The sequence below is a fragment of the Heteronotia binoei genome, chromosome 2 (assembly GCF_032191835.1).
Source record: "Heteronotia binoei isolate CCM8104 ecotype False Entrance Well chromosome 2, APGP_CSIRO_Hbin_v1, whole genome shotgun sequence".
NCBI lineage: Eukaryota > Metazoa > Chordata > Lepidosauria > Squamata > Gekkonidae > Heteronotia > Heteronotia binoei.
Window position 1 is genome coordinate 60807167 of NC_083224.1, and position 15245 is coordinate 60822411.

The 15245-nt window shown below is 43.0% G+C and overlaps 1 protein-coding gene across 1 annotated transcript in view; it reads left to right on the top strand.

Annotated features, from left to right (window-relative positions):
- The first annotated feature begins 543 nt into the window (after positions 1–543).
- The window catches only part of LAD1 (ladinin 1), a 47508-nt gene continuing 32806 nt past the window's right edge, over positions 544–15245 (top strand). The window contains exon 1 of the mRNA XM_060231157.1: positions 544–984. Coding sequence (XP_060087140.1) covers positions 947–984 — 38 coding nt within the window. The 5' untranslated portion in view covers positions 544–946. The remainder of the gene's footprint in view (positions 985–15245) is intronic.

A 15245-nucleotide genomic window follows, 5' to 3' on the forward strand; every position in this document is an offset into this window, starting at 1 on the left:
TTAAACGTATCTCCCAGCGCACTACTCTTGGAAACGGGGCAAAGGGGTATGATGGGCATTGTTCTGTAGAGGTCCTGCCTGGCCTTGACCTCCAGGCGTTTTCCAAGCCAGCGTCACAACAGAACTGTAGCTCCTCTTCCGCAGATCTTGACACACTTCTTGCGAATCAGCCATTGTTCACCGCAATCTCAGTGGACAGAGCGAAGAAGTCGGGAGAGGTCAACCATCACCCGAGTGCCGGCGGAAGATTTTCAGCAAGGGGATTTTTTTGGGGTGGGGGGGATTTGAAACTGACACGAAAGTGAGGCGGTGGCAGAAGCGACCAGCTTAAATGGGACACGGATGACTTGAAGCCACTCTTTCTCCTCCCTGTCTCTCTCTCTCGCCTCCTTCTACCTCTTCTGCCTGCACCTTCGTGGGGAAATCGGAGGCAGAGACGGAGAGGCTGGAAAAACTGGTTCTGAGCAGGGAGTTGCCCCCGAAAATCCCAGGGCGCCTTGGCCCGAGCGTGGAACTGAATCCAAACCCTTCCCCAGCCCGGGCAAAGAATGGCTGGCTTTGTGCACAGGCTGGGTCACGTCCCACCCTCGCAGGGTGCCTTTTGCAAGGTGCTGCTAATAGACAAATTACAGCTCTCAGCCTGTCAAGGTAGATAACAGACCATGTGATACAGCCCGGCAGTCGACGGGTGGCACCGCAGGGTAAAGGTGCACAGCGCAGCGTGGAGTGGAGCAGCAGGCAGGCAGGGCAAAGAAGCCAGGCAGGGAAAGGAGCGAGGAAGGAAGCAGGCAGGCAGGCAAGCAAGCAGCCGATCGCTTTGCTGCGGGGGGCTCTTCTGGCTAGGTTCTTCGCGGCGGATCTAACTCCTGTCTTGATGCCCTGAAGAGTTTTTTGCCGAACACCTTGAGACCAAACAGAAGCCCAGAGACAGAGAGGGGAGATCAGCATGTCCTTTGGCAGAAAGAACTGGTCTGCGCTTTCCAGGTGGGTGCTGCTCCCCCCCCCCTCCGCGAATGAGAAGGACGGGTCTCTCTTCTGGGGCGCATGGATAGGAAGGAAAGGGGCAGGTCGGTTGCCACCGCCAGCCAAGCAGCGCCTGTGCTTATCCCAGCGAGGGAAGCGCAAAACCTTCTTCGCTGCCAACCAAGGCTTCCAAGAGGAAAACAATGAATGTGGGGAAGGCCAGTCATTTGCATGACACTTGAAACCTATACCTTCACCATAGACTTAGGAGCCAGAAAGTTCAGGTGATTCACATGTGCATGTATATCCCTTGTTGGCTTTTTAACACTCACCGGTTGTGTGAACGGTGGCTTGGAAAGCATTGCATTTGGTGAAGTGAGGATGTCTGGGAGCATTCTCAGTGGTGTATAACTGTGACAGTGAGTACACTATGCAGCTCATCTCATGTTGCAGCTATCAAGTGATGATCAATGGACATGTGAACCAGCCCTTGCAAGGGCTGAGGCAACTTAGTGTGTGAACTGACTTGGCAGTGAAAGGTGTTGTTTTGGGGACAAGTGGGATGATGGTAAAACTTATTTCCAGATGTGATATTTGTGATGGCCCATTAGTTTTGTTTGATGCAGTCTTCAAGTGATAAGCAGGCCTTAATCAGGGGCACAGAAGTATCCTGTCAGTTTTTTTTAGAGGTAACAGTTTCATCTTTATCTTAAGCTGGCCCAGAGCTGCAGCATAAATTTAAGTGGTGCACCCAAGGATATATTGGCCCAGAAGAAGATGCCAGGGATGTAGCTCACTTACTACAGCTATTTGGGATAACAAAATGTCTCAGGCCAGCCATACTTTATTCCCATTTTACAGCAGGTGGAACTGAGGCTTAGTGTTACATACTTCTGCCACCAAGGAACCTCTTCTGCTTCCCCTCTTCAGCACTTTAACAATAAGCTGGAAGCCAAATGTGCTGTGATGGAACAAACCCGCTGTCAGCATCCCACTGCCTCACTATTGCCCTCTCTGCTGCATTGATCAAACACATGTTTTGATTCCTGAACAGAACCCCTGCAGACACACCCCCAATGAGCTCACCAAGTGACTCCAGCCCTTTCTGGAATTCATTGGTTTTCGCACTGGACCTTGGTAGCTCCCAGGAGCCACCCTGTGGGAAAAGAACAGCAACAGTTAGCCAAACAAACAGTCTTTTGAGATCAGGCCCGTAGCTACGAGGGGGCCTGTGGGGGAACAGCCCCCCAACTTCTGGGTGAGGCCACCTGACTGGACATCCCAACCAGTCCCCGGGGCCTCTGCCACAGCTCCGGGGGCTGCCGCTGGCCCCATGGGCTGGCCCTGCCTGTCACTAGAGGGAAGGTCTTGTGGGGTGCTGGGGGGCATCAGTGCCCCCCGAAAAATGTAAATGCCCCCGACCTTCCAAATCCTGGCTATGGCCCTATTTGAGAAACTGGCTGTTCAGAAAGTAGTGTGATATTAACAGATTGTAGATCCTTTAAGTCAACCTAGAAACCTTGCTTTTTGCTCACCAGCTGATCACATGTGATAACATCTCAGTGCAGGATCATGCAAGGAAGATTAATTATTTCTCTGAATGAATAAATCAAACATCATGCATTCTTGGAGAAACCATCTGGTACTTTGAACCAAAAACTGATACAATGGAGGTTTGGGCAATTATTGCTCCCTGGTCCATATCTGGACATCCTGCTTTTGCCGCAGTAACCCATATATTAAGCCATTGCCAGGGGTAATTTTGTAGAAAAAGAGGTGCCGGAGCTTATTAGCACAACTCATTTGCATATGCTACACACCCCTGACATCAAGGTGTTCTAAATTATATGAGCTCAGAATTTACCTTAAAATGCTTCTTGAATTATAATTGTCACAATAAAACTTTACTCCCATCATACTTTTTCAGTTACTTTCTCCTATGTAGCCACAGTGGCATGATGGAGATTTCCATCTGTCTGCTTTATATGTTTTGGTAATTCTCCCCCCCTCCCCTTTTTTGTGGGGGAAAATATTAGAAAGTTTGTCAAATCTTAGAGTTCAGCAAAATTCTCACAGAGGGTTTAAACAATGGAGCCCAGAAGCAAGGGGGTTTTTTGGGAGGGGGAGGTAAGAAAGAAAGAGCACAATCAAATTTAGAGGTTCCAGAGTTCCACTTCTGTGAGCTCCTGTCCAAAATGAGGCCTGCCCCTTGCTAATGCAACCATTATAAAGGAGATTGTTCCATGTACTGGAAGGCAACCAGTTTGCATTGCTTTCCAGCAGTTCTCTTGTAATTTTGGGGTACTCTGAGGAAATTTCACTGCTCATCTCAGATACAAACTGTTCAGAGCAATAAGAGGAGTGCTGAAGTTAAAATCCAATTAACAACCTATGTTTTAAAACCAGTTGTTAGGGAAGCAATCACATTACACTAATAATTACAGTGATGAATCTTTCAGTCCTAATGAGATTGTATTCATTTGTGTGTCACGGAAATTGATGACACTATCATGATGACATGCACTGAGATTTTTTTTCTCCCCATTCCATTTGCGTGGTGTATTTTTTTGTCTCCCTGACTACGAGCCTCATTCCAGAGGTGTTATACAGGTGCAACAGGGCAGGACTTGAACCCACATAACATAGACTTTATGGGATCCCAGGTGTGATACCAACTAAATTATACATACAGTACAACCTGTTTTGCTCCAATATCCCAGGGAACGTGAAATTTGCACACAACAAAGGTGTGTCCTGCGTACACAGAGAAAAAACTTTTCAGGTACTGGAGGATGTAACACGTCTCTTAGCTGTAGAAGGATCTATCTGTGATGTCTGAATAAGCGTAGTGACAATCTCCTCATTCATAATTATTGGGATGTGGTGGAAGCCCAAAAGCAGATGTGGAAAGTGATGGGTGATTACCTCTGGCTTTGTGCATGTTATCAGTGACACCACATAAGAAGGAATTACTCATGTTCAGTGGCCTTGGTGATCGTATAGGATACATTGGAGACAGGTACCCTAGTAATAATGGCAGAAGGTGACCATGTTAATGTATTGCAGCAAGGAGGGGAGGTGGCAATATAGCCCAGTCTTGTCAGATCTAAAACTAAGTTTTATCAGTACTTGGAAAGAATACTACCAAGGAGGACTCTGCAGAGGAAGACAATGGCAAATCATCTCTGCTTCTCACTCGAATTGAAAGCTCCTTGCTGGCTTCTGTGTAAGTCAGCTCTGACTAGATTTAACACACACATGCACACATTATAGCAAAATAAACAGGATTCTTGTGGTACCTTAAAAACTAAAACTCCTAGCATATAATCAGTTGAGTAAAGCCCACTTCATCAGATGCATGTTATTCTGATGGTGTCTGTGTATGATCCCTTTGGTCTAGTACCTGGTGGTTTCTTTGTTAAAGGGTTGCAGGGAAGATCAAAAGAGTTTGCTCTATTTTGGCAGCAGCTGCTTACAAGCAACAATCAATTATATGCATGTGGGGGATCTGCAAGGACTTGTGAGAGATATCTCATTTCCTCGGTATCCCCTCCTCCACTTCTTCCTCTTTTCCTTCCTTGGCAACCTCCATGGTCTTTCCCTTTCCCCCTCTACTGTTTGTTCTTCCCACCTCTCAGTCAACAACCTTTATTTCCTCCCCTGTCTTCAGCTTTCTCACCTTCCTTCCTGCAGCAGCCTCTCCCCATGAGAAATCTGACCCAGCTGCTTGGTGGCCACTGGGCTGAGCCCAGTTGTGGAGTGGCCACTGCAGTGCTAGGCCAGACTGGGCCCTGTTGCACTGTGGCTGCTGGGCTTGGCCAACTTGTGCAGTAGCTAATGCAGGCATCAAGCCAGGCCCAGCTGTATGGTGGCTGCCATCAGCACACCAGGCCAGGCCCAGTTGTGTAGGCATTCTCTTCTCAAACTATACATGTATGTTGCTTCTCTCATTTTGGGGAGTTTTAATCTCCTGACGTTTTGGGTTTGTTTGTTTTTTAATTTCAGAATTTTCTTCAGTTCTCTTTTATTATTGTTTCTGTCTGAGAATAGATGTACACTTTTGGAAAGAGTATACAAAGTCAATGGAATTCTGTCAGTATCAAACATCCAGAAAATGATTTTGTATAATTGTAATAATAGTTTTATAACAATGATCATGGCAGCATAGACAGAAACTGAAACTGTGTGAAATATTCAACATCTAGAAATTTCCAACTCTGAGGAAATTTCCAGCGATAATGGGAATCAGGCCAATCTCTGAATTCCTTCATATTAATTGGAAATAATTGAAACAGGTGATTAATTCACCAACTGAAATAAATGGAAATTAATGAATGGCTTAGAAGTGTGGAAGTCGGCTTAGAATTGCACAGCCTAGTGCTTAATTTTGGCTAGTTTATGGTGAAAAAATATTAAAATGTATTATTTTCTGTTTGCTGTTTGAGCATTTCAGCCTGTTTTCTGAAGATACATCTAGAATAGCTACTCTGAGTGTAGGCACAACAGATAAGGAAGTGAATCAGAGAAGAGTCCAAGGATTCTTTCTCCTTTACTCTAGAATGGAGGAAGTGAGAACAATTATCCCATTCTTGCTAATTGTCTATCATTCATCTGTTTATGACTAATAATAAGAGCCAAGCATGTGATGATAGTGTTCTGTGTTCACCTGGCTTCCCAGAATTTCAATTTCCCTTGAAGAGCCACACCTTCTAGCTCCTTACTGACACTTTGTGTGCCAAAGGGTGACATAATGTGGAGCCCTGTGGAACTTCAGTCATGGGATGGCTTGGATCTCTTTCCCCACCTCCAATTCTTCAGGCATTGCACATTCATGTTAGGAGAGTCTGTACTGCCTACATATACAGCAGAGGAATATAATAGTGCTCTTCTTTAGCAGGGAGCCAGTTAGAATCCTAGATCTATCACCCTAGATGAGAGGATAGAGACATGAGATTATGGCTACCAGCATTGACATCACATTTTCTAGATTTTTAATGTGATAATCAAACTTGATTATTTTTTTTTAAAAAAGCCAAAGTGGTATTCCTAAGAGATCACATGACCACAGGAAGTGGTTCATAAAGGAAATGTGCAGACTGTGTCTCCTGTGGGCACATGTTGCCCACAGGAGACTTTACAAGAGTTTAATGAAAAAATGCATGATGCTGTCTTATACCACTGGTTAGCCAGACTCTTGGTCTACTGCCCTTCCTAGCAACAGCTCTCCAGGCTCCCAGGTAGAGCTGCCCAATTATTTGAACTGGAAGTGTTGAACCTGGAGCAATCAGGATGCAAAGGAGATGTTCTACTACTAAGCCACTGTTGTACTCAAAAACCTCTCAAGCCTATTTGCTGACTCTTTGTTAAGAACTTTGTTAAGAACTTATTAATTTCTGTTTTGATTACCTGTTTGAATAATGTAGAGATCATTCTTGAGTCTTTGTCCAATTTTTAAAGTTTTAACTCTTCGAATTTCAAAGAGTCAAATCCCAGAACAAGGCAGATGTTATGGGATTCATATGAACAGTTATAAAAACATGAGACAGTTTTAATGTGCTTGGAATATACCTCTGAAATTGTAGTGAGTTGGCCTTAACATGTTTTCCTCAGAGAATGGCCCTAGCAACAGCAGGCACAATCCAGAGCAACTGAGATGAGCATGAAGTTCTGCTGAAAACAGTGGGTTTGAATACAAAAATTAATATTGCTTTCAGTGGGTCAGACACACATCATTTTTTCTGGAAAGTTTAAAGATGGTAAAAGACTTAGTGGAGTTTAACAGAGCCTTGTCAAGGCCAAATATAGGAGACTGAGAGCCTGAGGATGATTGCAGAATCTGAATGAGTGAAATCTCACATACCACCAGAGATTGACTTATCCTGGATAAAGCCAAATACAAGTGCCCCTTATGCATTATGGCAGTAGTTAGGAGTGATAATTCCATAGCTTTGTTTCATGCAGTTGCTATAACACTTAAAGATCTGTTATGAAGGTTACTAGCTCCAGGCTAGGAAATACCTGGAGGTCTTAGAGAAAGAACCTGAAGAAAGTGAGGTTTGGGGAGGGGGAGGGACTTCAACAGGGCATAATGCCACAGAATCCAGCATCCAAAGTGGCCATTTTCTCCAGATGAATTGATCTCTGTCATGCAGAGATCAATTGTAATCCCAGGAGATCTCCACACACCACCTGGAGATTGGCAACCCTATCTGACATAATATAAGTGGGGCATGTAAAACCATGTTGCTTGATGCCAGCTGGACAACAATTGCATGGGAAAGGCCCATGAAATTGGTCCTGTCCATGAGATAACTAGGCCACAAAACATTACACTAACCCTAACCCATTGTACAGAACAGGAGTCATAATGGAAAAGGTCCAGGCTCTGGCTAATGCCAGTGGGGCAACACCCAGCAGGTGGCAGGATGATGACTGTAGTTGGTGCACTGGAACATTTGGGAGGAGATGGTCCTTCAGACACATGGGCCCCAGACCATGAAGGGCTTTAAACATTATATTCAGAACCATGAACTGAACTCAGAAGCAAACTTGCAGCCAATGTAGCTATTTCAATACATGTTCTCATCAGTCACCCACCCCGCAACATGACAAAGAACAGCTCTCATTGGGCATTTGAGGCTGGGAAAGAAGCCTGGGGGAACCCTCCATTCTCCTACATCAAGAACCCTCCATTCTCCTACATCATAGCCCTGATCTGAATGCCAGTCTTTAGCAACAGAAGCATGCCAGAGGTCCATTGATGGATTTTTCAACTTCTTGTCTCGTTTGACCATGGGTCATTCTCTGGTTCATTCAAGAAGAAGGGCAGCTTCATCTCCAGCCTCTTTCCATTTGTATTTATGATAACGGAACGGAAGAGCTGAGCATTGTCTGTTAGGAAGGCAGGAAGGGGAAGAGATAATCTGGAAGGGTGAGACCTGCTCTTGGAGTTATTGTGTGTCTGAGTTCCTGTTGCATCTTATTTTCTTATGGTAAGTTGTTTTGACAATGGGTTACAAATAGGAAAGCCCTTCCTAAGTGTTTGGTTCTCACTAACTCATTCCAGTTGCTCTAATTAATGCAGGCTAGCAGCAAATTGATGGTTTCCTGATGTCTAGGTCTGATGACAGTTGTATTAGACCAGTAATTTTCTGGTTCATTAATAAACACTTTGGAACACAAATGAAACACTTAACATAACTTGGGATACTTATTGAGCCTTTCCAAGGCAGCCTTAGGACATAGCATTCTGTCCAATACAGTGCAGAAGATCCACCACCTGCCCCAAACCTAAGTAATAATGGGGAAAATGAGCAACAACCCTGGAATGTATTATAGAGCCTATATGCTTGGTGGTCCTTTATATGAAAGGCCAGCCCAAGACACATTGCTGCCTTGTGTTGCTGTGCTATGGAAGCAAAGGGAAGTGTCCCAGCTGGGATCTCCTGCAATTTTGCAGCAGATGCTGTGGTATAATTTGTGGTTGAGCAGTCAAGAGTGTTGACCCAGCCTCCTTGCCATCACTGCAAGCGGTTCTCTGCATTTTGCTTCATCAGTACCCCCACACAATTTCCTATCTAAGTTAGTTCCACAGTTAGGTAACCCTATTTTCATATTGTAAATATTTTGCCATGCTGTGGTCAAACTCTTCCCAAAAGATTTTGCAGGGAATTACCAGTGTTGCTAGGAACATACAAGGTGTTCCATAGCACTGTGTGGAAGACGCTGTCACTGGCCAAACAGAGAACTAAGCTTGAATCTTGGAGACTTGGGGGTTTGTTAACCAATTCAATATTGCCTTGAGAATGTCACTTGATTTCACCCATAATTCCCTTCTATGAAGAAATGGGAACGTTATTAGCCTTCTTTCCATAATTGTTGTCTGGGTAGCAAAGGAAATTATAATGTTGAAGTGCTTTTTGTTGTGTGAAGAACACTTGAAGCTAATGCTTAGGTTATTGTTTTTCATCATTATAACACTTTTCAATTACAAAAGTCATATCTATTTTTAAAAATTCTAAGTGGGGTGACTCAGTGGTTGATCATCTGCTTTGCATGCTGAAGGACTCTGGCTCAGTCCCTAGCACCTCCAATTAAAGTATCAGAAATTAGGTGATGTGAAAGAGTGCTACCTAAGACTCTGGAATGAAGTTGCGAATCAGACCAGACAATATGGACATTAATAGACCAATATAAGGCAGCCTCATGTGTTTACAACAAAGATTGTTACAGTATACAAAATGAGAAATGCCAGATGTTCAAGCTGGATTCTGAAAAGGAAGAGGCACTAGAGATCATATTGCAAATTTACATTGGCTAATGGAGCACATGAGGGAATTTCAGAAGAAAATCATCTTGCGTTTCATAGATTACAGTAAATCTATGGATCATGGCTGGTTTTTAAAATTAATGATTGTGGCACAGCATTTGATTGTTTTGATGTGCAATCTATACTCTGGACAAGAAGCCACTGTTAGGACAGAATATGAAGAAATAAAATGGTTTCCAACTGGCAAAGTTGTCAGTCAAGGATGCATTTTATCTCCCCATCTCTTCAATCTGTATGCAGAACACATAATTAAGAAAACTGGATTAGATTTAGATGAAGGTGAGTGAAAACTAGTGGAAGGAACATTAGCAGTCTGAGATATGCAGATGTTACCACAATATTGGCAGAAAACTGTGAAGAGTTGAAACAATTGCACCAAATCAAGATTACATCTGAATATCAAGAAGACAAAAGTAATGATTACTGAGGAATTACAACTTTAAGGCTGATGATGAAGAAACTGAAATTGTTGTATTCCTTGGCTCCATCATTATCGAAAAGGGAGCCTGCACTCAAGAAATCAGAAAGAGATTTAAATTAAGGAGGGCAGCCATGAAGGAGCTAGAAAAGACTAAGTGTGTGTTGCTGGTGATCAAGATCAAGTTAATTCATGCCATAGTATTCCCCATTACGCCAGTTTGGTGTAGTGGTTAAGTGTGTGGACTCTTATCTGGGAGAACCAGGTTTGATTCCCCACTCCTCCACTTGCACCTGCTGGAATGGCCTTGGGTCAGCCATAGCTCTGGCAGAGGTTGTCCTTGAAAGGGCAGCTGCTGTGAGAGCCCTCCCCAGCCCCACCCACCTCAAAGGGTGTCTGTTGTGGGGAGAAAGGTAAAGGAGATTGTGAGCCGCTCTGAGACTCTTCGGAGTGGAGGGCGGGATATAAATCCAATATCTTCTTCTTCTATATATGGGGTTTAAAGCTGGACAATAAAGAAAGCTGATGGGAAGAAAGTAGATTCCTTTGAAATGTGGTGTTGGAGGAGAGTTTTATGGATACCATGGACAGCCAAAAAGAAAAAAAGTGGGTCCTGGACCAGATCAAGGCTGAAATCTCCCTAGAAGCTAAACTGGCTAAACTGAGGCTATCGTACTTTGGTCACATTATGAGAAAACAAAAATCACTGAAAAAGACAATAACACTAGGAAAAGTTAAAGGCAGCAGGAAAAGAGGAAGAGCCAACATGAAATGGATCAACTCAATAAAAGAACACAGTCCTCAGTTTGTAGAACCTGAGAATGGCTCCTAATTATAGGATGTTTTGGAGAACATTAATTCATGGGGTTGCCATAAGTTGGAAGCTATTTGACAGCACTTAACACAAACATATGTTTCGTTTACAAAGAGATAATAGTAACTGATTTGTGGGCTGGCCAACTAGGTAGCTCAGGGTCTAAGAGTGCAGCTCAGCCAAAGCCACCAAGAGAATTTCCTGTTGGAACTAAGGTTTTGAACCTTTCCTGTTCTTTTGCTACATCAGACTACCTAGGAAATGAGAAAGCATATGATGAAGACTGCTGGTGAGAAAGGGCCAATGGTGCAGAAAGCTTTTTTTTTTAAAGAAAGAATATCAGATGAAATTAACAGGTGTAAATTTTAAAACAAATACAAGGAAGTTAAATAACTCCAAAAAATATGAAATTAATTTGGTAGAACTTTTTGTGCTATGATAATATGAGACTAGACTGAAAAAGTCACTACGTCTATATAAGTTAGAACTGTATATTTGAAAATGAATACAGATAATAATTTTATAAAAAGTGTATCTTTATTTTAATATAAACAATATTATATAAAATATACCATATTAACCCAACAGCCTTCTAAAGCTTGATTGTACAGTCTCTGAGTAGCTTACTAATACAATCTCTAAACACAACACTCCAGACTCAAAAATATTATATACATATGACTACAGGTCCAAACAGTGAGTGTCACTACACGCTGTTCCAAACAGTGGAAAATATAGCCCAACGATCACTGGTCTGATTTCCTGTTTCGGATTGAATCCTTCTTCCAGAGTCTTTAATTCTCATAATAATATCCACTGTTCTTCTAATTGTAGTCTATTTCACTAGTCCATATATTTATACTCCTGTGCTTCTCAGAATCTCATGAAGTGTGGAGTAAAAACTTTCTGGATTTCACCTGGATAATACAACACTGTCTTTACAATTTCCCTTTGTGGAATGCCACTGCCACTATTCCATTGAGCAAACTATTGACATGGTTAGAAGCACAGTGTTTGGACCTGTAATCATAATAGCTCTACGTATATAGTACTTTCGAGTCTGGAGTATGGTGTTTAGAGATTGTATTAGTAAACTACTCAGAGACTGTACAATTAAGCTTTAGAAGGTTGTTGGATTAATATGGTATATTTTGTATAAGATTGTTTTTATTAAGGATATACTTTTTAATAAAAAACATCTTTATTCACTTTCAGATATACAGTTCCAATTTATATAGACACGGTCAGGAGTCGATTTGTAGAAAAATAGTTGGTGGAGCTCATCCAGGGATTGTTATGCAGCTGCACCTACTATTCAATGGGCAAAGTGGGAAGGAGGAAGGGGAACCCTCAGAAACGTTCAGGAGCTGTGCTCCTGCGAGCTCCTGCTGAATCCGAGGTAGGGTTGCCAATTCCAATTCAAGAAATATCTGGGGATTTTGGGGGTGGAGCCAGGAGCAAGGTTGTGACAAGCATAATTGAATGTGCATCACATTTAAAGGGACCACATACCTTTTTAAATGCCTTCCTTCCATAGGAAATAATGAAGGATAGGGGCTCATAGAATTGAACCCCCTGGTCCAATTTGGTGCCTCTGCCTCAAAAAACAGGCCCCCCAGAGCCCCAGATACCCGTGGATCAATTCTCCATTATTTCCTATGGGAATAAATTTCCATAGGGAATAATAGAGTGCCCAGCAGACATTTCCCTCCCCTCCCCCGCTTTCTGATGACTGTGAAGCAGGGGGAGGGCCTCCAAACTGGGGGATCCCCTGCCCCCACCTGGGGATTGGCAACCCTAATCCGAGGTGACTTTTTTCAGTCTAGATTCAGATTTACTGTGTTCCTGTGCCTTCTATAGCATGATAATATGAGATGCAAGAATATAATTAGGCCCAAGTGAAGGAAAACTTAATGAAGGCTGGACAAGTTATAAATAAACCTGGATGATCAGGAAATGCATTGTTCTTTAAGATCATATTCCCAAGTTAACTACTGGAATGTATGATTCTTCTGCCTGTACTTTGCTCTGAAAGCCATCTGGATCAGGGTAATATCGAGGCATTTTTCCAGTACCTAATGCAGATAGCCTTCTTGCAATTCCTTTATTGCAAGGGACATGCTAGACTTGCCAGTTCTTGCTGGCCTCCCAAAATGATAACATGATATTTTCAGTCATGCATTTCTAAGTATTACCCATTATGCATTAATAAAATATATGCACACTGTGGTTGTATTCCACTTCATTACATAGTATTTTGCATTTTATGAAGGAAAGATGGTTTTTAGAACACAGACGTTCTGGTAAAATATTTTATGAGCATGGCAAGCTGTTTAATGGGAGTAAGAAAAATTTAAAGCAGGGATGGCTAATTTCTTCAGTCTAGGGACTAGAATGTTCTCAATCAAATCATCATAATCTCTCTCTCTTGGTTTAATGAGGATTTTTGCTCTACATAAGTGCATACAAATTACTTGGGAAAAGTTGGTCCCACCTGGAAATTTTGCTACCACCTCACCTTAGTAGTGAGGAAGGCTGACTACAGTTCTGGTTCCCAAGCACTTGTGGTTTGCTGGAAATAGGCTTCAGGAATTTCTTTCCCCCAGCTGCTGCCACAGCTACTACAATTTATATGCATCCTCCATTCTCAGCTTCCTTTGAAAGAAGCCCAAACATGCTTGAAGTAGCGCTTCAGAAGGGTGTGCACTATGAGAATAATTTGCACCAATCAGCTGTTTGATCTGATACCAGAAACTCATTTTGCTTCCCAAGACTATGGAGTTGCTCACACCCACCTCATGAGCAGCAGCAAGGGGCCTTCCTTAAGGATGGTGGATTTTCTCATGGCCTGCTGGAGGGACATTTTGGTTCACCTCTTTCCTGACGGTCACCAGTACATTTCATTTGGCGGTAGATTAAGCACTACATAAACAATGAATAACAAATGTTTTCCAGTTATCTTGCTAATAATCACGATAACTGTAGATGGGGAATAAATTGAAAAGAGGGAGGATAATTTGCCCAAGGCCACCAATGAATCCATGGCTCAACAAGGCTTTGATGTTTGGACCACACAGGGTTGTTATTTGTTAGTTCATTAGGTAACTGCTTGCTTCTGGTATTACAGATTTTTAGTGTAGCTGAATTTGCAAACTTGGCTTGGCAATAAGGAAGACTAAAAATTCCCATGATATGATTCCAATCCTCCTCTATATTTGTAAACAAAAGATTTGCACTAACATGGCAAGAGCTGTCCTTCCTTAATCATTTGGGAGCAAATTGTCAGCAGGTTAAGATGCAGAGAGCGCAATCCACCAGGGCTTTTTTTCTGCACAAATCTCACTGAAATGAATGTTCTTGGAAGAGGGTTGCCAAGTCCAATTCAAGAAATATCTGGGGACTTTGGGGGTGGAGCCAGGAGACTTTGAGGGCAGAGCCAGGAGCAAGGTGTGACAAGCATAATTGAACTTCAAGGGAGTTCTGGCCATCACATTTAAAGGGACCGCACATCTTTTAAATCCCTTCCCTCCATAGGAAATAATGAAGGATAGGGGCACCTTCTTTTGGGGCTCATAGAACTGGACCCCCTAGTCCAATCTTTTTGAAACTTAGGGGGTATTTTGGGGAGAGGTACTGGATGCTGTGCTGCAAATTTGGTGCTTCTACCTCAAAATACAGCCCCCCCACAGCCCCAGATACCCAAGGATCAATTCTCCATTATTTCCTATGAGAATGTCTCCATAGGGAATAATATTCCCTCCCCTCCCCCCTGCTTTCTCTCTCTCATTCACACACATGCTTAACTGTCTCTGGTGCCTCCACAAGGAGGTCTGGAAAGTACAGGGGCTACGCTGCTCTCTTTTACACACACACTCACTTGTCTGAAACGAAAGCAAAACAAACGGAGGGGCTGCACTCTGACAAGGTCTGCTGTTGCTAACCCTTCCCCATAAAGTACTTCGTGCTCCAATTTAAAGGAACACACACATTTTAAAACTGGACCTGTTTGCAGGTCCTGCCAGAGATCTAGAGGTACATGGTGGCTGTGGGGGAGGGGCTTTCCTGCCGGCCAGCTGGCTGGGGGCGAGGGAAGCCTGTAAAACCGTGGGATCCCCTGCTGGGACCTGGGGATTGGGAAGCCTATCTTGGAAGGTGTTGAGAGAAGATGTTCAGAATCTGGAAAGCCTGTGCATCTCCAAAGCCATACTGGATTGTTTAAATCCTTCCAGTTAGTTATTTTATGAAGTGCACTTTCTCAGAATTACTTTGTAACAGTATTGTACACGTGATTGTTCTTGGTGTAAAGAAATGACCCCCCCAGTTGCCATTCTTGTGGACAAATGTATCAAATGTGGACAAAAAAACTTGTAGAATGCAGCCACATTTAATTTTTATATGGGATTTTGCACTGAAATGTACTAAATCAGACTGAGGACAAGAGAATGCAGCTAGGTCCTAGAAAGACCCAGTCAGCACTGTCTGAGCTAGAACTTTATGGCAGCATCAGGTCAGGAGAAACCAATGTGCTGCCTAAGATGGTCTGGAAACTTGGAGGACATCATAATTCAGACAGCATTTTGATCTGCTGCTTCATGGGCTCACTGCAAGAGGCAACAAAATACTGATCCAAAGGTCCCCTTCCAGCTTTGACAAGTCCTGATGCTCTGTAACAACAACACAACAAAATTTTATTTATATCCCGCCCTCCCCGCTGGAGCAGG